The sequence below is a fragment of the Macaca nemestrina genome, chromosome 1 (assembly GCF_043159975.1).
Source record: "Macaca nemestrina isolate mMacNem1 chromosome 1, mMacNem.hap1, whole genome shotgun sequence".
In the NCBI taxonomy this organism is placed as follows: Eukaryota; Metazoa; Chordata; class Mammalia; order Primates; family Cercopithecidae; genus Macaca; species Macaca nemestrina.
Genome location: NC_092125.1, coordinates 221135309 through 221161388, shown reverse-complemented (window position 1 = coordinate 221161388; position 26080 = coordinate 221135309). Strand labels below are relative to the sequence as shown.

At 48.5% G+C, this 26080-nt stretch overlaps 2 protein-coding genes across 3 annotated transcripts; one reads left to right on the top strand and one right to left on the bottom strand.

Annotated features, from left to right (window-relative positions):
- The first annotated feature begins 2510 nt into the window (after window positions 1-2510).
- Window positions 2511-6369, top strand: LOC139356936 (PRAME family member 15-like). Its single transcript, XM_071072457.1, has 3 exons — window positions 2511-2828; window positions 3493-4071; window positions 5808-6369. The coding sequence occupies exons 1-3, from the start codon at window positions 2542-2544 to the stop codon at window positions 6367-6369; spliced, it is 1428 nt and encodes a 475-aa protein (XP_070928558.1). The 5' UTR covers window positions 2511-2541.
- Window positions 6370-9864: 3495 nt separating this feature from the next.
- Window positions 9865-14954, bottom strand: LOC105473190 (PRAME family member 1). Of its 2 annotated transcripts, XM_011726849.2 has the most exons (4): window positions 14884-14954; window positions 12819-13131; window positions 11843-12421; window positions 9865-10901 (listed from the first exon to the last, which is right to left on the bottom strand). In XM_011726849.2, the coding sequence occupies exons 2-4, from the start codon at window positions 13103-13105 to the stop codon at window positions 10343-10345; spliced, it is 1425 nt and encodes a 474-aa protein (XP_011725151.2). In that variant the 5' UTR covers window positions 13106-13131; window positions 14884-14954; the 3' UTR covers window positions 9865-10342. The 2 variants fall into 2 exon arrangements, with proteins under 2 accessions (XP_011725151.2, XP_011725153.1); XM_011726851.2 differs by lacking the exons at window positions 11843-12421; window positions 12819-13131; window positions 14884-14954 and adding an exon at window positions 11368-11645.
- Window positions 14955-26080: the final 11126 nt, after the last annotated feature.

Here is a 26080-nt window from a genome sequence, read left to right as displayed (position 1 = left end):
GTCACCATGCCCGGCTAATTTTTGTATTTTTAGCAGAGGTAGGGTTTTACCGTGCTGGCCAGTTTGGTCTTGAATTCCTGACCTCAAGTGATCCACCTGCCTTGGCCGCCCAAACTGGTGGAATTACAGCCGTGAGTCAATGGAGGTCGGCCTCTACAAAAAAAAAAAAAAAAAAAAAATTTAAATTAGCCAGGCATGGTGGCATGCATCTGTATTCCCAGTTATTTGGGTGACTGAGGTGGGAGAATCGCTTGAGCCCAGAAGATTGAGGGTGCAGTGTGCCATGCTCACACCACTGCTGTACTCCAGCCTGGGCAACAGAGTAAGATCCTGTCAAAAAAAAAAAAACTTAACCAAAGAGGATCTTTGACCTTAATTTTAAACAAATCACATCCTCATTGTAACTCTTCCACCTGAATGGAGACATGGGTGTGGGGCTGCATACTTGTAATACCAGCTACGTGGAAGGCTGAAGCATGAGAATCGCTTGAACCTGGAAGCTGGAGGTTACAGTGAGCCAAGATTGTGCAACGGCACTCCAGCCTGGGCATCAGCTCCCCCTACTCCAACAAATATTAAATTATACCACCCAGGTGATCATTGGATACATGAAGATTTCTACTGTGTTTTCTTAGGGACTGTCATGTCTGTCTTTGTAAAACTGTTTTAACTCTGAAATATTTTGATAAATTTGATGTGGCCAAGGTCCCTCAACAAAGATGTTTTCAAGTTTTTTTCTTTCTGTCTAATGTCAGGAAGAGATTCAACCCTTCCCTATCTCACACTCAAGACTATGAAGGACACCTATTAGTGAAGCTCCAAGTTTGTGGAGTGAATCAGTGAATTAGTCCTGGACTTTCACCTTATCCCTAAATCTTTCACTTCGGTGGATGAATATCTAATTCAATCCATTAACCTAGAAGAAAGCCAAAAATCCAACGAGGATTAACTGGGTGGGGCTTAAGAAGTCTAATCAAATGTATTCTCTCTCGCGCACGCTCTCTCTCTCTCTTTTTTTTTTTTTTTTTTTTTTTTTTTTGGTGAATCTAGCCTATTTCCCAGGCTAGAGTGCAGTGGTATAATGTCAACTCACTGCAACGTCTGCCTCCCGGGTTCAAGTGATCCTCCTGCCTCAGCCTCCCTAATAGCAGTAGCTTGGACTACAGGTGCACACCACTGCACCAGGCTAATACTTGTAATTTTAGTAGAGGTAGGGTTTTACCATGTTGGTCAGCTGGTCTCGAACTCCTGACCTCAGTTGATCCACCTTACTTGGCCTCTGAAAGTGCTGGGATTACAGGTCTGAGTCACCACGCACAGCCAAAGTGTTTCATTTTTAATATGTGTAAAAGGTGTATATTAGAAACATCTGTCTTGTGAATGATGCATAACACTGTCACATAGCTTGCAAAGCTTCTCACTGAAATTTTCAATAACGAGGCCAGGGTGTAGGCTCATGCCTGTAGACCCAGCACTTTGGGAGGCCAAGGTGGGTGGATTGTTTCAGTCTAGGAGTTCAGGACGAGACTGGACAACATAGTGAAACCCACTCTCTTTACAAAAAGTCAAAAAAATAAAAGATGCATGCCTGTGGTCCCAGCTACTTGGGAGGCTGAGGTGGAAGAATCCTTTGAGCCTGGGAGGTCAAACCTGCACTGAGTGGAGATCGCATCACTGCACTCCAGGCTGCGTGACAGAGCAAGATGCTGTCAGAAAGAAAGACAGAGAGAGAAAGAGACAGAGAGAGAGAGAAAGAGACAGAGAGAGAGAGAGAAAGAGAGAGAAAGAGAGAGAAAGAAAGAAGGGAGGGAGGAATGGAGAGAAGGAAGGAAGGAGGGAGGGAGGAAAGAAAGAGAGAGAGAGAAAAGAAAGAAAGAAAGAAAGAAAGAAAGAAAGAAAGAAAGAAAGAAAGAAAGAAAGAAAGAAAGAAAGAAAGAAAGAAAGAAAGAAAGAAAGAAAGAAAGAAAGAAGGGAAGGAGGGAGGGAGGGAAGAAAGAAGAGAGGGAAAAAACAAAGAAGGGAGGGAGGGAAAAAAGGAAAGAAGAAAGAGAGAAAGAGAAAGAAAACTTAAATAATGAAAAGAAAACAAACAGAACCCGTTCTAGGGGTGCCCCATGAATGTTCCTAACCAGCTTATTTATAGGAACTGGGAATGTAGTCATGTAGGCTTGTGACACTCCCATTCCCAATGTTTTAGAATCTAGAGTAATTAGAAATTTCCCCCAAAGGTGGGAGGGGTTAGTTTTCAGGCTCCTCCATGCTCACTAGTCACTGGCTGGAGCACCGGATAGAGGGGAAGGGCTAGTGCGGGTCCTGCCTCCTCACTGCTTGGGAGACGCTCATGCTGATGCAGCAGAGGCAGAATGCTGGCTTTGTGGCCATGAGTACAGAGTAGAATTGGAGTAAACTGAGGACTCTTTCACCCTCGCCAGAGTGGTGACTTTGGCCCTGGGAGAAGATGAGATTGCAGGGGCTTGGCCTGAGAGTGATGCCTTTTCTCTGGACTTGTCCTGTGGAACTTTTCCTTGCAGATTGGTGAAGATGAGCGTCCGGACTCCACCCAGACTCCTGGAGCTGGCGGGGCGGAGCCTGCTGAGGGACCAGGCCTTGACCATGTCCACCCTGGAGGAGCTGCCCACGGAACTTTTTCCCCCCCTGTTCATGGAGGCCTTTAGCAGGAGACACTGTGAGGCTCTGAAGCTGATGGTGCAGGCCTGGCCCTTCCGCCACCTCCCTCTGAGGCCTCTGATAAAGATGGGTTGTCTGGAAACCTTCCAAGCTGTGCTTGATGGACTTGATGCACTGCTTACCCAGGGGGGTCGTCTCAGGTGAGGTGGCCCAGGTGGGCTGGTGGGGAGGGCCCAGGTGTCCAGAGAAAGACCAGATGGGTCATGAGAAGTGGGGAGGCCCAAGAGGTGATGGTGCTGGTGAGAAAGCTCAGAGGCCTTGGCCATTCCGCAGCTCCTCAGGGAAAGGACTGCTCACCACCCAGCGTCCATGGAGGTAACAGGAACCTCTCCTCTAGTGGCACTGAAAGGCACCACGAAAAATGAGAACTGGGCCAGGCACAATGTAATCCCAGCACTTTGGGAGGCCAAGGCAGGCAGATCAAGTAGGGTCAGGAGTTTGAGACCAACCTGTCCCAACATGGTGAAACACTGACTCTACTAAAAATACAAAAATTAGCTGGGCATGGTGACAGGAGCCTGTAATCCCAGACACTTGTGAGGTTGAGGCAGGAGAATCACTGGAGCCTGGGAGGTGGAGGTTGCAGTCAGCTGAGATCACACCACTGCACTCCAGCCTGGGTGACAGAGGGAAACTGTCTAAAAAAAAGGGGGGAACTGGGCAGGATCCAAGGGGAAAGCAGGGTGGAGAATAGTCAGAGAGAGGGAGAAGAAACAGGGAGGGGAGCAGCTGCTATCCAGGATGTGGAGTATAAGTTCAGAAGTGAGTCCTTACATTCTCAGCCTCGCCTCTATTTTCCCACAGGAGGTGGAAGCTTCAAGTGCTGGATTTACAGGATGTCAGTGAGAACTTCTGGATGGTTTGGTCTGAATCCATGGCCTGTGGGTGCTTCCCCAATGCCATGAGGAACAGAAAACCAGTGCAGGACTGTCCAAGCATGAGAGAACAGCAGCCCTTGACTGTGTTCATAGACCTTTGGCTCCAGACCAGGACTCTGGATGAATATCTCACCTGCCTCCTTCTGTGGGTCAAGCAGAGGAAAGATTTACTACACTTGTGCTGTAAGAAGCTGAGAATTTTGGGAATGCCCTTCCACAATATCAGAAACATCCTGAAAATGGTGAACCTGGACTGTATCCAGGAGGTGGAAGTGAATTGCAGTTGGATACTGCCCATCCTGACACAGTTTACCCCATACCTGGGCCAGATGAGGAATCTTCAGAAGCTCGATCTCTCCCACGTGGACGTCTCTCACTACGTTTCCACAAAGCAGAAGGAGTTTGTTACCCAGTTCACCTCTCAGTTCCTCAAGCTGCACTACCTCCAAAAGCTTTATATGAACTCTGTTTCTTTCCTCGAAGGCCACCTGGACCAGCTGCTCAGGTGAGCGAGGGGGGTGAGCTTTCTCTGCAGACCACAGCAGAGCCTATGTTACAGTAAACGCTAGTGGGCATCTACTGTGAGCCAGTCCATGAGGATGTAACAGTGCAGGGGACACTAGAATGTCCACGTATTGTCCCGTTGGTGGTTCTGTCCTGAAATGTGTATCATGCAACCATCCCAATAAAGGCAGAGGTATCAGCTGGGGTAGATGCTATAGAGAGGCTGCCATGCTGGGAAGCCAGCTACTGGAGGGTTCGGATCAAGTGAGGGTGCCTTTCTGAATTCTTCCCAAGGATGTGTCTAAGTTAAGATGATGAGAAACAGGCCAGGAATGGTGGCACATGCCTGTAATCCTAGCACTTTGGGAGCCTGAGGCAAGAGGATAACTTGAGCCTAGGAGTTTAAGACCAGTCTGGGTAACATAGCAAGACCCCTGTCAGGAATGAATAAATAAAAAATAAAAACAAACGAGATAATTTTTTTTCTTTGAGAAGGAGTTTCACTTTAATTGTCCAGGCTAGAGTGCAGCTGTGACCTCTCAGCTCCCTGCAACCTCCACCTCCCGGGTTCAAGCGATTCTCCTGCCTCAGCCTCCCAAGTACCTGGGATTACAAACGTGGGCCACCGCACCTGGCTAATTTTTATATTTTAAGTAGAGACAGGATTTCACCATGTTGGCCAGACTATTCTCAAACTCTTGACCTCAGGTGATCCGCCCGCCTCAGCCTCCCAAAGTACTGGGATTATAGGCGTGAGCCACCGTGCCCAGGCAACAAGATAATTTTTAGGAAGATGATGGGAAGTGGGGAAGCGAAGTGGGCACCGAAGAGGGGGATGCTCAGCAAACCTGCACATTTCAGAGTATCAGCTTTGTGCCCCACAGCTTGGTGAACACGAATGATCCCATCTCTAATTCCCTGTTGTAATGGGTTGTTTTGAGATCCAGGTAAATTAATTACCTAGGAAATGCTTGATTCTGAAACAGAGGGTCAGGGAGCAGGCACAAAGAGGGGTGAAAGTGATAGATGGCTTGCTGATGATACAGGCGTGTCAGGGACGCGTGCAGCCTGCCCACCCCAGCTGATGTTGCAGGATCCAGTCTGGGTTTGTCCCTTCTGCCTGTGTCTCCGCTGGGCTCGTGTGGTCCAGAGATGTGATTTTCTGCCTGACAGATGAGGAAAGGGAGCTTTAGGGATTCTGTGAACTTGATCCATTCCATAAATGATGGTGAAAAGACTCAGCCTCAAATGGATCTTTCTATTTTTATCTTTTTGATACAGAGTCTCGCTCTGTCACCCAGGCTGGAGTGTAGTGGCAGATGTCTGCTCACTGTAACCTCCATCTCCTGGGTTCAAGCAATTCTCCTGCCTCAGCCTCCCAAGTAGCTGGAATTGCAGGTGCCCACCACCACACATAGCTAATTTTTGCATATTTAGTAGAGACAGTGTTTTGGCATGATCGCCAGGCTGGTCTCAAACTCCTGACCTCAAGTAATCCACCAGTCTCAGCCTCCCAAAGTTCTGAGATTATAGGTGTGAGTTACTGTGCTGGGCCTAAAATGGAAGTGACCTCAGTGGCAAAGCGCTTCATCACGCAGCATCCTAAGTGTTGACCAGACAATCAGAATGACCCTGGGCTTGGGCAAAATAGTCTTTTCCCTTCACCTTGACATTCCCCACTACCCTCAACTCACCCCTACAATTCCCCAGAACTAACTTCTTGTTCTGTCTCCCTAGCTGTCTGAAGACCCCGTTAAAGATCCTCGCAATAACTAACTGTGTGCTTTTGGAATCAGACTTGAGGCATCTGTCCCAGTGCCCGAGTGTCAGTCAACTAAAGACCCTGGACCTGAGGGGCGTCAGACTGGCCAATGTCAGTCTTGCGCCTCTCCAAGTTCTGCTAGAAAAAGTTGCAGGCACCCTTGAGTACCTGGACTTAGATGACTGTGGCATCGTAGACTCCCAAGTCAGCACCATCCTGCCTGCCCTGAGCCGCTGCTTTGAGCTCAACACCTTCAGCTTCTGTGGAAATCCCATCTCCATGGCCACCCTGGAGAACCTGCTGTGCCACACAATCAGACTCAACAACTTATGCCTGGAGCTGTATCCTGCCCCGCGGGACAGTTATGATGCTGATGGTACTCTCTGCCAGAGCAGATTTGCCCAACTTGGGGCTGAGCTGATGGGGAGAGTGAGGGACTTACGGCACCCCAAGAGGATCTTGTTCTGTACTGACTACTGCCCTGACTGTGGCAACAGGACATTTTATGGCCTGAACATAGATCAACGCTGCTGTTGAACACCTGCCTATTTGGGTGGCTTTCTTCTGGACACTTGGAAACTAAAACCTAGGTCTTACATACATCCTAATGTGACCACAGAAACCACCGTTTCAGACACCAGCTCTGAAGTGGGAAAGGAAAGGTGATCAAGCAGGGGCCGGACTTGGGGGAAATGTTGACATGGATTCAATGGGACTTTGGGGACCTGTGTCCTATAGAGTCAAAAATGGGAATGGGAATGTCTAGAGTGGAATTCAGGTTTGAGAATACATGAGGGAGTTCCCCTTCCATGGATGGTTATAGAGAAACAGTCAGAAATAAAGGGAAACTAAATGGAAGCTGTCTGGTGCCCTCTATTATCAAGTAACCTGCTTTCCAGTTTAAGCCTCAGGAATCTTCAGTTATTGATGCAAAAAAAAAGTGAGGGGGGGACTAGGTTGTCCAATCAATAAGATGCAACCCAAGAAAATCAAGGCATTTACATGAAATTTGGTTATTTTAATCAATTTCCTCCCTTTCTTATTTCTGAGACAGAGTTTCACTCTTGTTGCCCAGGCTGTAATGTGGAGCGCAATAGCAACATCTCGGCTCACTGCAACCTCCATCTCCACGGTTTAAGAGATTCTCCTGCCTCAGCCTCCCAAGTAGCTGGGATTACAGGCCTGTGCCACCATGCCCAGCTCATTTTTTTATTTTTAGTACAGACAGGGTTTCATCACTATGTTGGTCAGACTGGTCTCAAACTCCTGACCTCAGGTGATCCACCCAACTCGACCTCCCAAAGTGCTGGGATTCCAGGTGTGAGCCACTGCGTCCGGCTCTTTTATTGTTTGTTTTTTAAAGGTGTCGCTCTGTCACCCAGGCTAGAGTGAGGTGGCACAGTCATAGCTCACTGCAGCCTCAATCTCCTGGGTTCAAGCGATCCTCCCACCTCAGCCTCCTGAGTAGCTAGGACTACAAGCATGTGAACCACCAGGCCTGGATACTTTTTTTAGTTGAGACAAGTTCTCGCTTTGTTGCCCAGGATGATCTGGAACTCCTGAGCTCAAGTGATTCTCCTGCCTTGGCCTCCCAAAGTGCAGGGATTATAACTTTGAGCCACCACACTCAGCCTTCTCCAGTTCTTCACTTCTCTTCAGACATCTGTTACCTCCTTGTTAGTTTCTGTGGCTGTTCAGTGGGTTAATACACACTAGGTGGACACTCAGGGTCTGGAACATTAGTGGGCAAGAACAGTGAGCCAATCCACATGGAAAGCACCCTCTTCTCAGAGTCTTTCACTGCTCGCCAGATGCTGAGACCCTGGCCACTCCTTGTGAGTCTCCACATGGTTCCAGAAGCCTTAGCTGGTGGACGTCAGCTTCACTGCACAAGGAGCCACTCTATTCCCGCTGCCCTGGAAGGGGATGTCCATATTGTGTATTAGCTGGAGCCTCTGGGCGGCACCAACCCTTGCTTGTTCCCTTGATGACTAGCAGCCCTTCTTGAATTAAACTGGTTGTAGCCAGTAAAGACAGCCACACTCCCTTTAAATAAAATACTAAAACTATACAGGCATGTAACACTTTTTAAATATTTCCATCTGACATTTAAAAAGGTACATCTTTTTGGGGAGCTAGGTCAGATGGAGGACAGATTTTCTCATAACGCTCCCCCACCCTGCCTCGCCCTCCGCAATCAGGAAGAGATTAGTGCAGCGTGTTTTGGAATCTCACATCATCGAAGGGTGGAGAACGATCAAGTGCCTGTGGGTGATGAGTAACCTTCCCTATGCTGAGGAAGTCTGCATAACGGCACTCAAGTGAAGGATCCTGCTGAGGATTCAGGGGCTGGTGTTGCTGTCAGGGATCTTAGCCAAGAGCCTCAGGTTCCCTGTAAAATGAGGATGGTGTTGTCCAACAGCTTATGGGACCCTGGTAGAATCCAATAAGATGGTTCATGTTTAGGGTTTGGCATGGGGCCTGGCATACAGTAAGATCAATACATCTTGATCTTTTAGCTCTTCTCAGCAGAAGTCCCAGCATTTTCCACGTTTCAATCTCGCCTCCTATTCCTGACAACAGGGAGGCAACAGGAACCCAAGGCATGCAATGGGGCTAAGTTTCTTCAAGTCACCACAAATTTCATCATGACTCTTCCAAACAGCAAAGCCCCAGGAGCCAGCAGGGGGCATGGTGGGCAGTTCAGGACTCGATTCATTCCTAATGATTATAAGATCAAAATTTCCAGTCCATCAGTCTCGGGTGCCATCTGCTGGTAGATCAGATCATATGGTGTAATTTAGTGTTGCAAGGATCATATTTTATGGTATTTTAAAAATTTTATTATTATGAGCCAGGTGTGGCAGCTCATGCCTGTAATCCCAGCACTTTAGGAGGCCGAGGCAGGCGGATCCCCTGAGGTCGGGAGTTCGAGACCAGCCTGACCAACATGAAGAAACCCCTTCTCTCCTTAAAATACAAAAAATTATCCAGGCATGGTGGCACATGTCTGTAATTCCAGCTACTCGGGAGACTGAGGCAGGAGAATCCCTTGAACCTGCGAGGTGGAAGTTGCCGTGAGCTCATGCACTCATGGCCTAGGATTCAGTTCCCAAATAACCAGAAGAAAGCTCTAAATATATCCACCCTGATGGGCAGGCATTCAGCAGAGGCGGTGACTGGGATGCAGGTCATAGGAGGCCCTGATGCCACAGTGAGGGCAGGGGACAGTGCTGAACACAACAGTCTTGGGCTGCCTTAAGTCCCTCAGTGTCTTCATCAGCTCAGCCCCAAGTTGAGCAAATCTCCCCCAGCAGAGAGCACCCTGGGCATCATAACTCTCCAGAGGGGCAGGGTACAGCTCCAGGCTCAGCTTGCTCAGCCCGACGGTGTGGCGCAGCAGGTTCTCCAGGGCGGCCATGGAGATGAGGTTCCCACAGAAGCTCAAGGTGCTGAGCTGGGAGCAGCGGCTCAGGGCAGGCAGGATGACGCTGAGTTGGGAGTCCGTGATCCCACAGTCCTCTAAGTCCAGGGTCTGCAGGGTGGCCTCAACTTGCTCTAGCAGAACGGCGAGGGGCTCAGGGCTGAAATGGGTCAGTGTGATGCCCATCAGGTCCAGCTCCTTTTTTTTTTTTTTTTTTTTTTTTTTTTTTGAGACGGAGTCTCGCTCTGTCGCCCAGGCTGGAGTGCAGTGGCGCGATCTCGGCTCACTGCAAGCTCCGCCTCCCGGGTTCACGCCATTCTCCTGCCTCAGCCTCCCGAGTAGCTGGGACTACAGGCGCCCACAACCGCGCCCGGCTAATTTTTTGTATTTTTAGTAGAGACGGGGTTTCACCGTGGTCTCGATCTCCTGACCTTGTGATCCGCCCGCCTCGGCCTCCCAAAGTGCTGGGATTACAGGCGTGAGCCACCGCGCCCGGCTGGTCCAGCTCCTTTAGCTGACGGATGCTCGGGCACCAAGAGACATGCTCAAGTCCGACTCTGACAGCAGCAGTCGGTCATGACGACCGTCTCCAAGGGGGCCTGGAGACACCTGGGAGATAACCATCCTTGCAGGGATAACAAAGTTCTCATCACTGTAGAACTTTAGCTTCTCTTCCTGACTCTGCAGGACACGGGTCCCGGAAGGTCTCATTGACTCCACCTCAACATTTTCCTCCAGCCTTGCCCCCTGCTGTTATGTTTTTTCCCTCACAGTGAGCACCTGCCTGAAGCAAAGAGTTCTGTGTTTCCTGTAAGTTGCATGTGGCCTGGTCACAGTCATTCATGCCAGTAATCCCAGCACTTTAGGAGACTGAGGCAGGAGAATCCCATGCGCCCAGCAGTTTGAGACCCGCTGGTACAACACAGCAAAATCCTGTCTCAAATTTTCTTTAATAAAATTTTAGAATTATTAAAAAAGTAAATAAGAAAAAAAAAAAAACCTAACTTGCACGTACATACTAGATTTTAGTGTCCAAGAGCCTGGAAGAGAACTTTGGATGTATCTACCCCGCTAGGCACGCCTTCCCTAGCAGCAAAGATGGAGCTCCAGTACCTCAGACGGTGATGAGCCGCAGGAAGGGCAGGGGGTGGGACCAATGAAGATCCTTCTGGGCTGCCTGACTTCCCTCAGTGTCCGCATCAGCTCAGCCCGAAGCAGGGTGAAGATCTCCCAATCGACACGAACCAAGGAATTCAAACTCTCATCAGGGGCGGGATATGTCTCCAGGCTTAACTTGCTCAGTCCACTGGTGTGGCGCAGCAGGTCCTTCAGGGCATCCACAGACATGAAATTTCTGCCAAAGTAGAAAGTGGTGAGCTGGGAGCAGCGGCTCAGGCCGGGCAGGATGGCACTGAGTTGGGAGTAGTGGATCTGACAGCCCTCCAAGATGAGGGTCTCGAGAGTGGCAGCAACTTTCTCTAGCAGAGCTCCGAGGCGCTCAAGACTGAGGCGGAACAGCGGCACGTAGCTGAGATTCAGATGCTTCAGGTAACCGAGGCTTGGGTACTGGGAGAGACACTTCACGTCCTCTTCCAATAGGTAGCCACAAGTCAATTCCAAGTTCTCCAAAGGGTTCTGGAGGCACCTGTGAAGATCAAGAAGTTAGTTCTGGGCAATGGCACCAGTTAGATGAAGGTGGTGGGAAATAACCTCAAGGGAAATGACTGCTTCACCCAAACACAAGTTTATTCCCATCATATGATGATGGTTCACATGCAAGTTGCTGCGTGATGAGGACTCTGATCATTCAGGACAGTCCCATTTTAGGCTCAGCATTTTCACCATTGCTTGTGTGATTGGTTCAAGGCCACAAAATCTCTAAAACCTTGTTTTTTTTAGCAGAAAACTTCATCTCTGGGCCACAGGTACCCAGTGGGAGATGTGCACAAAGAACTCAACTGAGCAAGGTCTAGGGACATCAGCTAGGGCTACGTGCCGGCAGGGGCTCCCAGACATGCCTGCATCTGCAAAGCAACTATCACTTTTTACCACTCCCATGCCTACTTCCTCACCCTCCATTCAAGAAGCAGGCATTTCCCATGTCAAATTACCTTTCCTGGGGTTCAAAACAACCTTTTACAGACAGGGAATTAGAGACAGAATCATTCATGATCACTAAGCTGGTGAGGACAGAGCTTCTACTGTGACATGCACAGGTTTGATGCACCTTCCCTCCTTTCATACCCTCATCTATTACCTCTTTTATATCATATCAACTTGAAACACACTTTGTACAAGAAATTCACACGTGCACCCCGGTAGAGCCGAAACCCCCACTTAACTAGCTTGTACATGATATCCCTCTCTAGCCTCTACCCCAGGTGACCCCGCTGCCCACATTGGAGCGATCCTGTGATAGCCACTCCAGGACACGGAGCCCTGAATGGGACAATGTGTTGACATTCTGGTGTCCCCTTCACTGTGACGTTGCCACTGACTGGCACACAGTACATGCCTTCCAGTGTTTGCTGTAACAAAACAAGGCTGTGCTGTGGTCCACAGAAAAAGTGCACTATCCTTTCTTACCTGATCAGCTGTTCCAGGTGTCCACTGAAGAAGGTGACCAATTTTATTTTAAGCGACTGGAGGTGTTCCAGCCTGAGGAACACAGAGCCGAATTTGGCGACTAACCGTCCCTCGAGGTCATTGTCTGACGTGTAATGATGGCACCTGGAGAAAATGAGTTTGCGAAGATTCTTCATCTCCTTCAGGTAACAACGAAGCTTTCTTATCAGACGTGGCCAGGACATGTTGCGGATTTCCAGCTCCTGAATACTATCCAGGTGGATTATTTTCAATGACTTTCTGAGATATTTAATCGGCGTTAGATAATTCACCAGCTTACTACAGCACAGGTGTACTAAACCTCTCCTTTGGTAAACCCACTGAAAGAGGTATCTCAGGCACTCATCCTGAGGTATTTCCTTGAGGCAGATGTCTATGAACACCTTCAAGGGCTGGTGCTCTCCCATCCTCGGACAGTCCTCTGCTGTCTGCCTCATACTCGTGGCCTCTGGGGAGCAGGACAGGGCCCAGGCTCCAGGCCGTACGGCCCAGAAATTCTCATCAACATCCCGCAAATCCAGAACTTGAAGTTTCCACCTCCTGTAGGTAAAGTAAGGGAGAGGCTCAGAATTTAGAAGGACCCATCCCTGACCTTTGCTTTCATTCTCATCCCATTAATCAGCTGCTCCTGTCCTCGGTGCTCCCTGTTCTCTCTCTGTCTTTCTCGATCCCTTTTCCCTTTCAATTCTGACTGGTCCCCACTTGTATTCCCTTTGCCTTCCACTGTGAATAGGCAGGTTTCTGTTCCCATGGTGGACCCTGTATGAGGAGCAGTCCTTTCCCTGAGGATCTGGACAATGGCCAAAGCCTCACTGAGCTTCCTCACCAGCACCATCCGAAGACACTGGGCCACCGTTGGGCTACTTCTCAGCCTGACCCTGCTGTTCTTTCCCTGGACACCTGAGCGCTATCTACCAGCCCACCTGGGTCACCTCACCTGGGGCGATCCTTCTGTGTAAGCACCATATGAAGCCCTTCCAGCAATGCTTTTAAAGTCTCCAGATGAAGCGTCTTCATCAGCGATCCCAGAGGGAGGCGGGTGAAGGGCCAGGCCTGCACCATCACCGTCAGAGCCTTGAAGTGTCTCCTGCTGAAGGCCTCCATGAAGAGTGGGAGATAGAGCACCCTGGGCAGCTCCTCCATGGCAGAGACGGCCAAGCCCTGGTCTCTCAGCAGGCTCTGCCCCGCCAGCTCCAGGAGTCTGGGTGGGGCCCGGATGCTCATCCTGATGGATTTGCAAGGAAAACACTCTAGAAGACAAACCCAGGGAAAACGCATCACTCTCGGAGCAAACACAATCACCTCGTCTTCTCCTAGGACCATATCCTTGCTCTGGTAGAGGTAGAAAAATTACCAGTTTACCCCAATTCCACTCCACACTTTGTGGCCTCAAATCTATATTTCTGCTGCTGCTGGTACCAGGAAGACTGTCTTCCAAACACCAAGGAGGGAGGGGTGAAGGAGACCACTGGCCCATTAATTTTCATCCATTGCTTGATTGAATCCCAGAACCACCGGACAGTGTCACTGAGGATCCTGAAAGCCAAGCTCTACCTCTTTGAGGAAAAATGTCTTGTCACTTACCACCCTAAGCAATGAGAATGACAGTATCCTGTGGCCCCAGACAGCCTACATTCTCAGTTCACACCATGAACATGCTGGGGGAACAGTAAAGGGACTCCCTAAAATCAATGCCATTATTTTTTATCTTGAAAATTTTCAACCAGAAAGGGACCGGGTGCTGTGGCTCATGTCTGAAATCCCATCACTGCTGGAAGCCAAGGCAGGCAGATTACTTGAGGTCAGGACTTCGAGAACAGCCTGGCTTACATGAAACCCTGTCTCCACTAAACATAAAAAAATTAAGAATCATATGACTCCAGAAGACAGAGATCGCAGCACTGCACTCCAGCATGGGTGACAGAGTTAGACTCTGACTCAAAAAGAAAGAAATTGATTAATTAATTAATTAATGTAAATATTAGCCAGGCATGGTGGTGCATGACTGTAATCCTAGCTACTCTGGAGGCAGAGGAAAGAGGATCACTTGAACCCCAGACGCAGTGTTTTCAGTGAGCCCAGCTCAGGGCCTGCACTCAACCCTGGGTGAAAGAGTGAGACTCCATCTCAGAAAAAAGGGAAAAAAGGCCGGGCGCGGTGGCTCAAGCCTGTAATCCCAGCACTTTGGGAGGCCGAGACGGGTGGATCACAAGGTCAGGAGATCGAGACCATCCTGGCTAACACGGTGAAACCCCGTCTCTACTAAAAAATACAAAAAACTAGCCGGGCAAGGTGGCGGGCGCCTGTAGTCCCAGCTACTCAGGAGGCTGAGGCAGGAGAATGGCGTGAACCCGGGAGGCAGAGGTTGCAGTGAGCTGAGATCACCCACCCCATGGCACTCCAGCCTGGGCAATAAGAGGGAAACTCCATCGCAAAAGAAAAAAAAAAAAAATAACCAGAAACTGTAAAAGTGGTATGATGCTATTCTAGAGCATTCTAACTCTAAGATGAAGGTTCCAATACACATTGCTTCCACATATTCACAATTACCCACTTTTGGACGGATCCCAGGGGCAAAGATAAATCCCGTGATCTCAGCAAAACTCCACTCTGGAGATGGTGTGTGGGATGCCTTTAAGGATTTTATGAAAATGAAAGCACACTTGGAGAATCACAATAACACCAAGTCTATGAACTGTTACTGAAGGCACAAAAACAAATAACTGCAAATGTCAAGAAATAAAAATTCAGTTAACTGTAAATTTTAATATATTTTTTTAAAAACTGCTTTGATAAGAATTTTAAAATGACAAAAACCAAGCACAAGTCACAATTTGAGGGATGAAGACAAAACTACATTTAGAGGAGAAATGAAAGCCTAACTCTGTTCCTCTCACGAAACAGACAGGAAATTCTCTGTGCCACCTTGGGCTGCGTGTCTCCGTTCCTGACTGAAGGGCTGCAGATCAGACGGGCATGACCCTACGAAGGTGGTGACTTACCAGAGCTGGACTCACTTGGCAGAGTTCTGGGACCTCTCAGAGAACCAAGCAGTAGCTCCAGGGCTGTGCGTCTCTTCTGTGCACCCTCAGGAGCTTTTATGGACCTTTCTAACCCCACCCTTCCCTTCTCAATCACCAGCTTCCAATCAGAATGTGATACCTGATTAGATCTTGTAGTCCCACCCAGTTAATCCTGATTGAGTTTTCAGCTTTCTTCTGCCTAACTGATTGAATTAGATACACATTTATGAAAATGAAAGAATCAATAATAGAGTAAAAGTCCAAAAGTCATTCGTTCATTTATTCTCCAAACACTGATGAAGTTTGGCTAATAGATGACTTTCATAGTGATACAGGGAAGGGATTAATCTGTTCCTGATATTAGACAAAACAAAACAAAACAAAACTGAAGGTGTCCTTATTGGAGGATGTTTGACCGCAGAGAAATTATCAGAATGTTTCAGAGTTAAAACAGCTTGAAGAAGATAGTGATGTCATTCCCAAGAAAACAGAATAAAAAGCTGTGTATATTCATCAGTTGCCTGGGTTTTATGCTGTCTAACATAGCAGATCATATGCACATTCAAGTAGAAGAAAGGAACCACTGAGGGTGTGATCCATCTCAAGACTAAGTCAAGGCTTCACTGAAGGAAATCAGGAGCTTTTATGGACCTTTCTGACCCGACCCTGTGGGGTGACCAAGTGAGGTGGGGACTGAGAAGAATGGGTCGATGTGTTCTAATGGGACCCTGGAAGGGAACCAAGACAATATAAATTATGGCAGTTATCTTGTGGGCATCTAGATGTCGGGACTGAAGGTCTTTTGTCTAGCTTGAGTTGATTGATGATTGATTGATTGACTGATTGATTGATTTTGAGACAGGGCTTCGTGTGTCACCCAGGCTGCAGTGCAGTGGCAAGATTTTGGCTCACTGCAGCCTCGACCTTCCGGGTTCAAGCAGTTCTCCCACCTCTGCCTCCCAAGTAGCTGGGATTACAGGCGCACTCCACCATGCCCACTAATTTTTGTAATTTTAGTCGTGATGGGGTTTCATCATGTTGGCCCAGCTGGTCTCGATCTCTTGACCTCAAGTGATCTGCCCATCTCGGCCTTCCAAAGTGCTGGGATTACAGGCTTAAGCCACCTCACCCAGCTTAGAGTGAGTTCAGAAATTAAAAGGGGAATCATCAAAAGAGACAGTGCAGACTCTTAAACCATAACATTGGCTTTGAGGACACGGGACAGGCACAGTCTTGGCCCTACTAGAAGGTAAAGTGTGTTTATTCACAAAAATGATGGGCTCCGCTCAGAAAACCAGCTTGGGAAGATGGAATCTGAGAATGTGAGCTGGGGCACAGGCCAGAGAGAAGCAGTGTGGCCAGACCTGGGAAGGGAGACTTTGCCAAGCTGGGAGTCACAGAGGAAGAAACTGTGGGCTCTACAGGATGTGAGAGAGAAATGAATGAGGGTCCATATGTCCCTGTCATGGCGCTGTCATCTGGAAACCTTTCCTTTAGGCTCAGGGATCTTCCCACAGTGGAACATTTCCCAGCAACCATCAGCCCCAGTCATTTTCCAGGACCTTCATCCAAATCTTAATCTCACTGAATCCCTTCCCACTCCAGTTTCATAATTTATGTTTCCTCCTTCTTAGAGTCCTTTCCTGTCCCTAATATTGAACATAGAGATTCTTATCAGGGTGTCACCATTAGGCCTACACAGAAAACTCAGGACTAAGCACAGTGGCTCATGCCTGTAACGTCAGCACTTTGGGAGGCCAAGGTAGGCGGATCACGAGGTCAGGAGACAGAGATGATTCTGACTAATACGGTGAAACCCCGTCTCTACTAAAAATACAAAAAAATTCGCTAAGCATAGTGGCAGGTGCCGGCACTCTCAGCTACTCAGAAGGCTGAGGCAGGAGAATCGCTTGAACCTGGGATGCGGAAGTTGCGGTGAGCTGAGATGGCGCCACTGTCCTCCACCCTGGGTGACAGCGTGACATTCTGTCTCAAAAAAGAACGAAAGAAAAAGCAAGCAAGCAAGCAAGCAAGAAACCAACCTCAGGCCTCTAATCCCAGCACTTTGGGAAGCCAAGAAAGGCAGAGTGCTAGAGCTCAGGAGTTTGTGAGGAACATGGGCAATGTGGTGAAACCCTGTCTCTAATAAAAATGCACACTGTTAGCCGGGGACGGCAGTGTGCACCTGTAGGCCAGGCTGCCCGAGAAGTTAAGGCGGGAGGATCACCTGAGCCAGGTGGGGCTTCTGCTTCCCACGCCCCACTTTGTAAACCTGAGGCTGAGAGTGAGCTCAGCACCAAGAATGGTTGTGAGAATCTCTGTTGACTGAGCATCCACAAGGCACCACAGACGGCTGGTACCGAGCATCCCGGACCTCAGCTCTCCTTCATGGAGAATCTAAGGCCCGTTGCTATTTTCTCCATTTTTAACCTGGTAAACCTGAGACTTGACCAGAGAAAAACCTGCCCGTGTTCTGGCAGCAAATGATTGGCAGACCCCTCGGGTGAGGGGCTCAGTGGAACCGCCAAGGTGTTCAACAACCTAAATGTTGGAAAGAACTGACTAACTTCCCATTCCTGCCCGTTTCAGGGGGCCCAGCAGCACCCCCAGTACCCCAGCAAGAATCCTGCACTTGGAAGCTTTTCTACCATGTCCTGTTGCCTGTTCTTCTCAAGGTGCTCATCTGCTGCCCAGCTCAGAGCAGCCTTTGAAGCCCATCTCTGGAAATGATCTGACCTATTCTCCAGTCCCACAATCCACACTGGGATTCCAAAGCTCCTACGAGGACCTTGCTCAGGTTCTCTAGAATATTCCTGAGCCTCTGTTTTCTCCCCCAGCCTGAGCTGATGGGGCCGGTGTCACTTGCATCCCAAGGACATCAGCCCATCTCTATTTTCCCCAATTTATATTGACCGATTTTGGTGAACATGGCAAGGCACAAAGCAGGGAGCTCCATAGCTGCTGCTCCGGACCTAAACAGGCGCCCTGGATTTCTGGGTGGTGACACTGCCTGGCTTGCAGAGGAAGACCTGACCCCTCTGGTCTTCCAAGGCTGCCAAGATGATGGCAGAGCCTAGGACAGGTCCCCAGTGCAGGGGCCATCCCTTCCCACGTCCCCCTGGCCCAGCTTTAGAGTTGACAAGGCTGCACCTGGAATGCAGTAGGTATTTTTTTGTCCAAGTCAGGTCTCTTCTTAGCCTTAGGTGAGGCTTTTTTCAGGCGGGTGCTATGGAAGAACCCCAGGCCGTGGGCATCACTGCCATGACCACATGGTATGCATGTGTGTGTGTGTGTGTGTGTGTGTGCAGCCACCTAGAAAGGTAAAACTCTACCTGTCAGAGCTGATTCCACGGAAGATAAAAGTATAACATCCCATGTCTCTGGGAGGACAACTTCCTCTAGGAGTCCAGCAAGAAGATGTGGGACCTGTGGACAAGAGGTCCCTGAGTAAAAGCCCTCATTTGAGGATAATGTGTAAAGTTGAACTTTAGACCCTGAGGACTCTATACCCTTCCCAGAGGGTTGCAGTGGAGCCGGCACTGACTCCCAGGCACAATAGCCCAGAGAGATCTTGGGAGGGAGGTAAACCTGCTGGGGCCTCAGGGCTCAGAAAAAGCCCTGGACCTATCACCCAGTCACGCCTCTCCCACTCCCAAGTGTCTCTGGCCCTGGAACTGTCGGAGACCTCTGTGTCTTTCCCATGTGCTCTTCTTCTCCTTTCACTCAGACCTGCCTTTGCCAATGCTCCCTGCATTTGCCTCCATGTGGGGCCCCCTACCCCCGGCTCTGGCTGTGGCTGGGAAGCTAGAGGTTTTTGTGCCCACCTGGAGAAAGCCTCACTGAGCACGGGCCCATGTGGATTCTGCAATCTTTTCCTACACAGGGCCACCTACAGGTGTCATAGATGCATCTTCCCTAGAAGAGCCAATGGGGGTGGGTGAGGAATCTGCAATCACTCAAGCACCCCACATACAAATGAGAGCGAGGATCCCTGCAAGCACAGGCCCCGGGGTAGGTCCTGGCCCTTGTTGTTGCCTTCTGATCCCAGAGGCCTTGGGTTTGTGGTCATAGGAGCCCTACCTACTCCCTATGCACCCCCAGCCCAAGATAAACAAATTCCTGCAGATTCCCTGGTCCATGTACTTGAGATCCCCAGATCGTGCCACTTCACTCCAGCCTGGGTGACAGAGCAAGACTCAGGGCCAAAAAAACAAAAATGTAGCCAAGCATGGTGGCGGGCACTTGTAGTTTCAGCTATTCGGGAGGCTGAGGCAGGAGAATCGCTTGAATCCGGGAGGCAGAGGTTTCAGTGAGCTGAGATCGTGCCACTACACTCCAGCCTGAGCAACAGAGCAAGATTCCATCTCAAAAAAAAAAAAAAAAGAAAGGAAAATCAAAAGCACTAAGCTGTGTTTTTAATGAGATTCTGCCCCAGGAAGTCAGACATCCAAATGAAATTTCCTCATTTTTATCAGTTCCCTCCTGTTCTTTACTTCTCTTTACAAATCTATTACCTCCTCGCTTTGTTCTGTGGCTGATCAGTGGGTTAATACACACAAGATGCACACACAGGGCCTGGACATTCTATGTGGGCAATGAGTGTGAGTCACTCAAATAAAACCCCTTCTCAGGGTCCCTCCCTGCTAACCAGATGCTGAGACCCTGTTCAGTCCTAATGGGCAGATCCAGAAGAATCCATTTCTGACCATTAGCTGTGCTGGGAAAGAGCTTCACTGCACAAGGCATAGCCCCTGCTTTGGAAGGGGACATTTACACCAGTGATTATCTGGAGCCTCAGGGCATCACCAAGCCACACCTGTCCTGATGGTGGGCAGTGGTCCTTCCTTAATTAAACTAATTGTGTCTTATAAAGATATCAAAATTCCCTTGTAGCAAAATGCTACCAATAATATAAAAATACGGCCGTGCACAGTGGCTCATGCCTGTAACAGTAGCACTTTGGGAGGCTGAGGCGGGTGGATCACAAGATCAAGGGATCGAGGCCATCCTAGCTACCACGGTGAAACCCTGTCTCTACTAAGAATACAAAAATCAGCTGGGCATGATGGCACGTGCCTATACTCCCAGCTACTCGAGAGGCTGAGGCGGGAGAATTGCTTGAACCTGGGGGGTGGAGGTTGCAGTGAGCCGAGACTCTGCCACCACACTCGAGCCTGGTGACAGAGCAAGACTCCATCTCAAAAACAAAACAAAATAATATATGAACACTAACAATCATATAGACATAAAACATGTTTAAAAATTTCTTTACCACATTCAAAAATCAAGCATGTTTTTTGGAGATCTTTTCTTAACACCCTTCCCATATCTAGCAGAATAAAGAAGAAGACTAGTGTATATAAGGAAAAGAAAGAGAGATCAGACTGTTACTGTGTCTATGTAGAAAAGGAAGACATAAGAAACTTCATTTTGACCTGTACCCTGAACAATTACTTTGCCCTGAGATGCTGTTAATCTGTGACTTTTAGCCCCAACCTTGAGCTCACAGAAACATGTGTTGTATAGAATCAAGGTTTAAGGGATCTAGGGCTGTGCAGGATGTGCTTTGCTAACAAAATGTTTACAGGCAGTATACTTGGTAAAAGTCATCGCCATTCTCCATTCTCAAGTAACCAGGGGCACAGTGCACTGCGGAAAGCTGCAGGGACCTCTGTCCTGGAAAGCCAGGTATTGTCCAAGGTTTCTCCCCATGTGATGGTCTGAAATATGGCCTCGTGGGATGGAAAAGACCTGACCATCCCCCCAGCCCGACACCCGTGAAGGGGCTGTGTGAGGAGGGTTAGTAAAAGAGGAAGGCCTCTTGCAGTTGAGATAAGAGGAAGGCCTCTGTCTCCTGCCTGCCCCTGGGAATGCAATGTCTCAGCATAAAACCCGATTGTACCTTTGTTCTATTCTGAGATAGGAGAAAAAACTGCTTTGTGGCAGGAGGTGAGACATGTTGGCAGCAATGCTGCTTTGTTGCCCTTTACTCCACTGAGATGTTTGGGTGGAGAGAAACATAAACCTGGCCTATGTGCACATCCAGGCATCGTATCTTCCCTTGAACTTATTTGTGACGCGGATTCCTTTGCTCACATGTTTTCTTGCTGACCTTCTCCCCACTATCACCCTACTCTTCTGCCACATTCCCCTTACTGAGATAGTGAAAATAGTAATCAATAAATACTGAGGGAACTCAGAGACTGGTGCCAGTGTGGGTCCTCCGTATGCTGAGTGCCGGTCCCCTGGGCCCATTTTTCTTTCTCTATACTTTGTCTCTGTGTCTTATTTATTTTCTCAGTCTCTCATCCCACCTGATATGAAGTACCCACAGGTGTGGCAGGGCAGGCCCCCTTCAAGTGTATAAAATTGGAGTGTGACAGGTCCCATCAGGTTACGTAAGGGCACATGTCCCCTGCCTGAACCCTGAAGGCCAGGTGGGAAGCCAAGACTCTCGTGCCCAGCCAAGAAGCAGGTGTCCCCGAGAACCCAAGCATCTCAGACAGTATCTCAGAACCTACCAAGCAAATGAAACTGATTGCTCAAAATCAGTGGACAAAGAGCTAGAAAATTCACTTAAAAGCAGTTTGGAGACAGGAAGTGGCGCAGATTTTGGGGGCTGTTGCTGCTGCCCAGGAGCGCCCTGCTTGTGAATCCTAATCAACTCATGTATTTGCCAAGCTGGGCTCGTCTGAGTCATCCTTTGATCTCTTGACTCCTCTCCGGTTTGGCGGGGAAAATGATACAGCTCGGTTTTTCTCGGAGCAAGCATGTTTTGGAATCGCACATCCTTAGAGGGCAGATAATAGTCAAGTGCCTGCGGGTGATGAGTGACCTTCCCTACGGTGAGAAACCTTACACAAAGGGCATCCGAGTGAGGACCCTGCTGAGGACTCAGGTGAGAAACCCTACACAAAGGGCATCCGAGTGAGGACCCTGCTGAGGACTCAGGGCCTGGTGTTGTTAGGCAGGGACCTTGAGCAAGAGCCTCAGTTTTCCTGAAAAATGAGGATGGTGATGCCCACCACCTGTGTGACCCTGGTAGGATCCAATGAGATGGGGCAAGTTAAGGGCTTGGCATAGGGCCTGGCATCCAGGAAGAGTGAAATTAATGCATTTTTTTCCTCCTTTTTCCCTTCCAGCAGAAGCCCCCATGATTACTCATCCCTTGTTCTGAAAACTAAAAATAAAATCCTAAGCTCCCCCTATGTACTGAACAGATTCCCTCTTGGTCAAGTGTGCCCACCAGAGAAATCTTTAAAACTGTTCCTGGCCATGGCGAGATGGGAGGTTAGACATGTCTCATTTTATTTCCTTTCTTTCATGGTTTAGACACAAAAACTGACCAGCATTCATGTTAAAATAGAGATTATAAGGCTGACTGAATAGACTAGGGTCATAAGATACCAAGTTATATACAGGACCTAAGGTCTTCCCAGGCAAGGGTTAAGTCAGGGGCCCCTATCCTTAAAAAATTAACTATACACCTTTTTAACTAATTTTTTTTTTGAGGTGGAGTCTCGCTCTGTAGCCCAGACTGAAGGGCAGTGGCATGATCTTGGCTCACTGCAACCTCCGCCTCCCAGGTTCAAGCAATTCTCCTGCCTTAGCCTCCCGAGTAGCTGGGATTACAGGTGCACACCACCACACCCGGCTAATTTTTTGTATTTTTAGTAGAGACAGGGTTTCACCGTCTTGGCCAGGCAGGTCTTGAACTGCTGACCTCGTTATCCACCCACTTCAGCCTCCCAAAGTGCTGGGATTACAGGCAAGAGCCACTGCGCCCGGCTGAATGAACTATATTCTAACTGCCACAGGGTTTTTCTCTTCCTCTAGCAGCTGAACAAGCACTGGCCCTAAGATAAGCAATATTGAAACGATTGCAGCTCATCTATCCCAGATTCTGACTAACTGACCCCCTGCTCCACATGCCGTGATTCCAGCTTTGATTGGACAAGAGAATGATTCCAGTAACTTTCTCCGGATGAGAGACCTCTGGCCATTGACTGGTTCTGACCACTTGAAAGAGACTTAGCACACGAGCGTCTTCGTGTCTCCGATGCAGCCTTTGATGTAGGGGGTATAGCTATAATGCACTGAAATGTGAAGTCTCGGTGCAGCGTGGTGGTTCACACCTGTAATCTCAGCACTTTGGGAGACCGAGGCAGGCAGATCACCTGAGGTCAGGAGTTCCAGACCAGGCCGGCCAACACAGTGAAACCCTATCTCTACTAAAAATACAAAAAGTAGCCAGGTGTGGCGACACGTACCTGTAGTCTCAGCTACTTGGCTGAGGCAGGAGAATCGCTTGAACCCGGGAGGCAGAGTATACAGTGAGCCGAGATGGTGCCATTGCACTCCAGCCTGGGTGACAGAGCAAGACTCTGTCTCAAAAAAGAAAAAGAAATGTGAAGTCTCCACCCCAAAGTCAACATGGGAGGTAAGCCATGTGTGTGTTTATTCAATATGCATGTGTTAGGCCTCCTTCATGAATACTTAGCCCATTTCATAACCTGTTGGGTGGCTATACTTGCCAGCCCACTCAGCATAAATTCCTGCCTCGTCACTTCCTCCCTGGAAGGACCAGTGGAGGATCTTTTCTGAAAGCTGCACTTTCCAGCCTGAGGCATGGCCAGCCTGCAGGCCGTAAGCTACAGAAATATATCTTTTTTTTTTCCTTTTAAGTAGAGACAGGGTTTTGCCTTGTTGTCCAGGCTAGAACTCCTTGGCTCAAGTAATCCATCCACATCAGCCTCCCAAAGTGCTGGAATTACAGGCATGAGCCACCTTCCTTGGCCTATAGAAATAGATCTTTTTTTTTTTTTTTAAGAGGGAGTCTCACTCTTTGCCCAGGCTGGAGTTCAGTGGCACGATCTCGGCTCACTGCAATCTCCACCTCCCGGGTTCAAGTGATTCTCCTGCCTCAGCCTCCCGAGTAGCTGGGATTACAAGCATGTGCCACCACGCCCAGCTAATTTTTGTATTTTTTAGTAGAGACCGGGTTTCACCATGTTGGCCAAGATGGTCTCGATCTCTTGACCTTGTGATCCACCCACCTCGGCCTCCCAAAGTGCTGGGATTACAGGTATGAGCCACTGCGCCCGGCCTAGAAATATATGTTATAATAAAAAAGAGCCATGTGTGGTGTCTCATGCCTATAATCCCAATACTTTGGAAGGCTAAGATTGAAGCACTGATTGAGCCTGGCAGTTCTAGACCAGTCCAGGTAATATAGAGAGACTCCAGCAACATGAGACCTCCAGTACATGTTGAATAGGAGTGGTCACGTGTAGATGCTCATCACAGCACTATTCACAATAGCAAAGACATGGAATCCACTGGAATGCCCATCAGTGGTGGACTGGATTAAAAAATGTGGTACATATACACCATGGAAATCTACACAGCCATAAACAAGAACAAGATAACGCCCTTTCACCAGGTCCTCTCCCTCCCTTTGCAGCAACATGGATGAAGCTAGAAGCCATTATGCTAAGCAAACTGAAGCAGGAACAGAAAACCAAACACTACATGTTCTCACTTATAAATGGGAGCCAAACATTAAGTATACATGACATAATAATGGAAACAATAGATGCCCAGGACTACTGGGGAGTGGAGGGTGGAAGCGGGGTGGGTATCAAAAAACTAGCAAAACTGGCTGGGCATGGTGTCTCACACCTGTAATCCCAGCACTGTAGGAGGCCAAGGCTGGTGCACCATTTGAGGTCAAGAGTTCAAGACCAGCCTGACCAACATGGTGAAACTCTGTCTCTACTAAAAATACAAAAACTTAGCCGGGCGTGGTAGTGCAAATCTGTAGTCTCAGCTACTTGGCAGGCCAAGGCGGGATAATTGCTTGACTCTGGGAGGCAGAGGTTGCAGTGAGCTAAGATCAGGGCACTACACTCCAGCCTGGGTGGCAGAGTAAGATGCTGCCTCAAAAAACAAAAAACAAACAAACAAACAAAATACCAAAATTATCTGATAGTTTGTCTATGACCTATAGAACAAACCTGCATCTGTCTTTCTGAAACTAAAATACAAGTGTGAAAACCTGTGATTTTCAGTGATTGGTTAGAGAGCTGACAAATCACCATCTCTTTAGAGTCACCCACTAGATTTCGGCTTTATCATTTTGGGGAGGTCATGGTTTCCTGTTTGCTCTAGTTTGTTGTAGATGTAGATCTATATTTTTGCACTGAATGAGGAATGATTTGCTCCAGTTTTCTGTCTGGCTTGTTTTGATTTGGACTGAATACATTCCCTTGGTGAATCTTCACCACTAGGTTGCTGCTTCTTCTTGACTCCAGGTGGTGGTTTAAGCTCAGGTTTACCTAAGTTTTAGTAAACCACGAGAGTGCTGCCAGTCCCAAATGGGAGAAGTCCCAAAGGGATTCTCATGGCAGTGTAGGAGCGCTAGCTAGGTCAAGCCCAGGTTTTTCTGTTTTTTGATAAGGAGAGAAGGGAGGTGATAGGAAGATCTCTCATTGAAATGAGTTAGTTTCCAAAAGGATGTCTATTTCCATTAATGAGGGCTGGAAATATTTAGAATGTATTATCCACCTAAATGATTTTAGCAGTATTCTGAAAGAGAAAGTGGATGTCTTTACTGGACACAGTTACTTTAATTCAGTAAACCCCACTAGTCACCATGAGGATAGGTCAGTGCCCTAGTTTTCCTGTTTTTTGATAAGGTGTTACAGGAAGGTCTCTCCTTGAAATGACTTAATTTCCAAAAGGATGCATATTGCAATTGCTGTGGGCTAGAAATGTTTAGAATGTATTATCTACCTAAATGATTTTAGCATTTTTCTGAGAGAAATTGGACATCTTTACTAGACACAATTATGTTAATTCAGTAAAACCCACTAGCCACCATGAGGACAGGCAAACGTTGGTGATGCCATGAGGCTCCCGCTAATACACCCTATGGCCACTCCCTTCCAAGGCAGGGGGCCGCATCTTTGTGCGGTGAAGCCCTTTCCTGACATGGCCAATGATCAGGAACAGATTCTCCCGGATCTGCCCATGAGGAGTGAACAGGTTCTCAGTATCTGGGGCGCAGTGAGGGCCCCTGACAAGAAGAGGGTTGACTCAATGGCTCATCATCACTGCCCACACAGAACGGTCCGGGTCCCAGGCAGGCATCTTTTGTGGCTGAACCCGGTGAACA

Bases quoted from the DNA above. Each gene is read 5' to 3' on its own strand.
- LOC139356936 (XM_071072457.1), top strand. From the start codon at position 2,542: ATGAGCGTCCGGACTCCACCCAGACTCCTGGAGCTGGCGGGGCGGAGC. The intron at 2,829-3,492 runs GTGAGGTGGCCC...ATTTTCCCACAG, and splicing joins ACCCAGGGGGGTCGTCTCAG to GAGGTGGAAGCTTCAAGTGC. The intron at 4,072-5,807 runs GTGAGCGAGGGG...CTGTCTCCCTAG, and splicing joins CACCTGGACCAGCTGCTCAG to CTGTCTGAAGACCCCGTTAA.
- LOC105473190 (XM_011726849.2), bottom strand. From the start codon at position 13,105: ATGAGCATCCGGGCCCCACCCAGACTCCTGGAGCTGGCGGGGCAGAGC. The intron at 12,422-12,818 runs GTGAGGTGACCC...CTTTACCTACAG, and splicing joins ACACAGAAGGATCGCCCCAG to GAGGTGGAAACTTCAAGTTC. The intron at 10,902-11,842 runs GTAAGAAAGGAT...TGATCTTCACAG, and splicing joins CACCTGGAACAGCTGATCAG to GTGCCTCCAGAACCCTTTGG.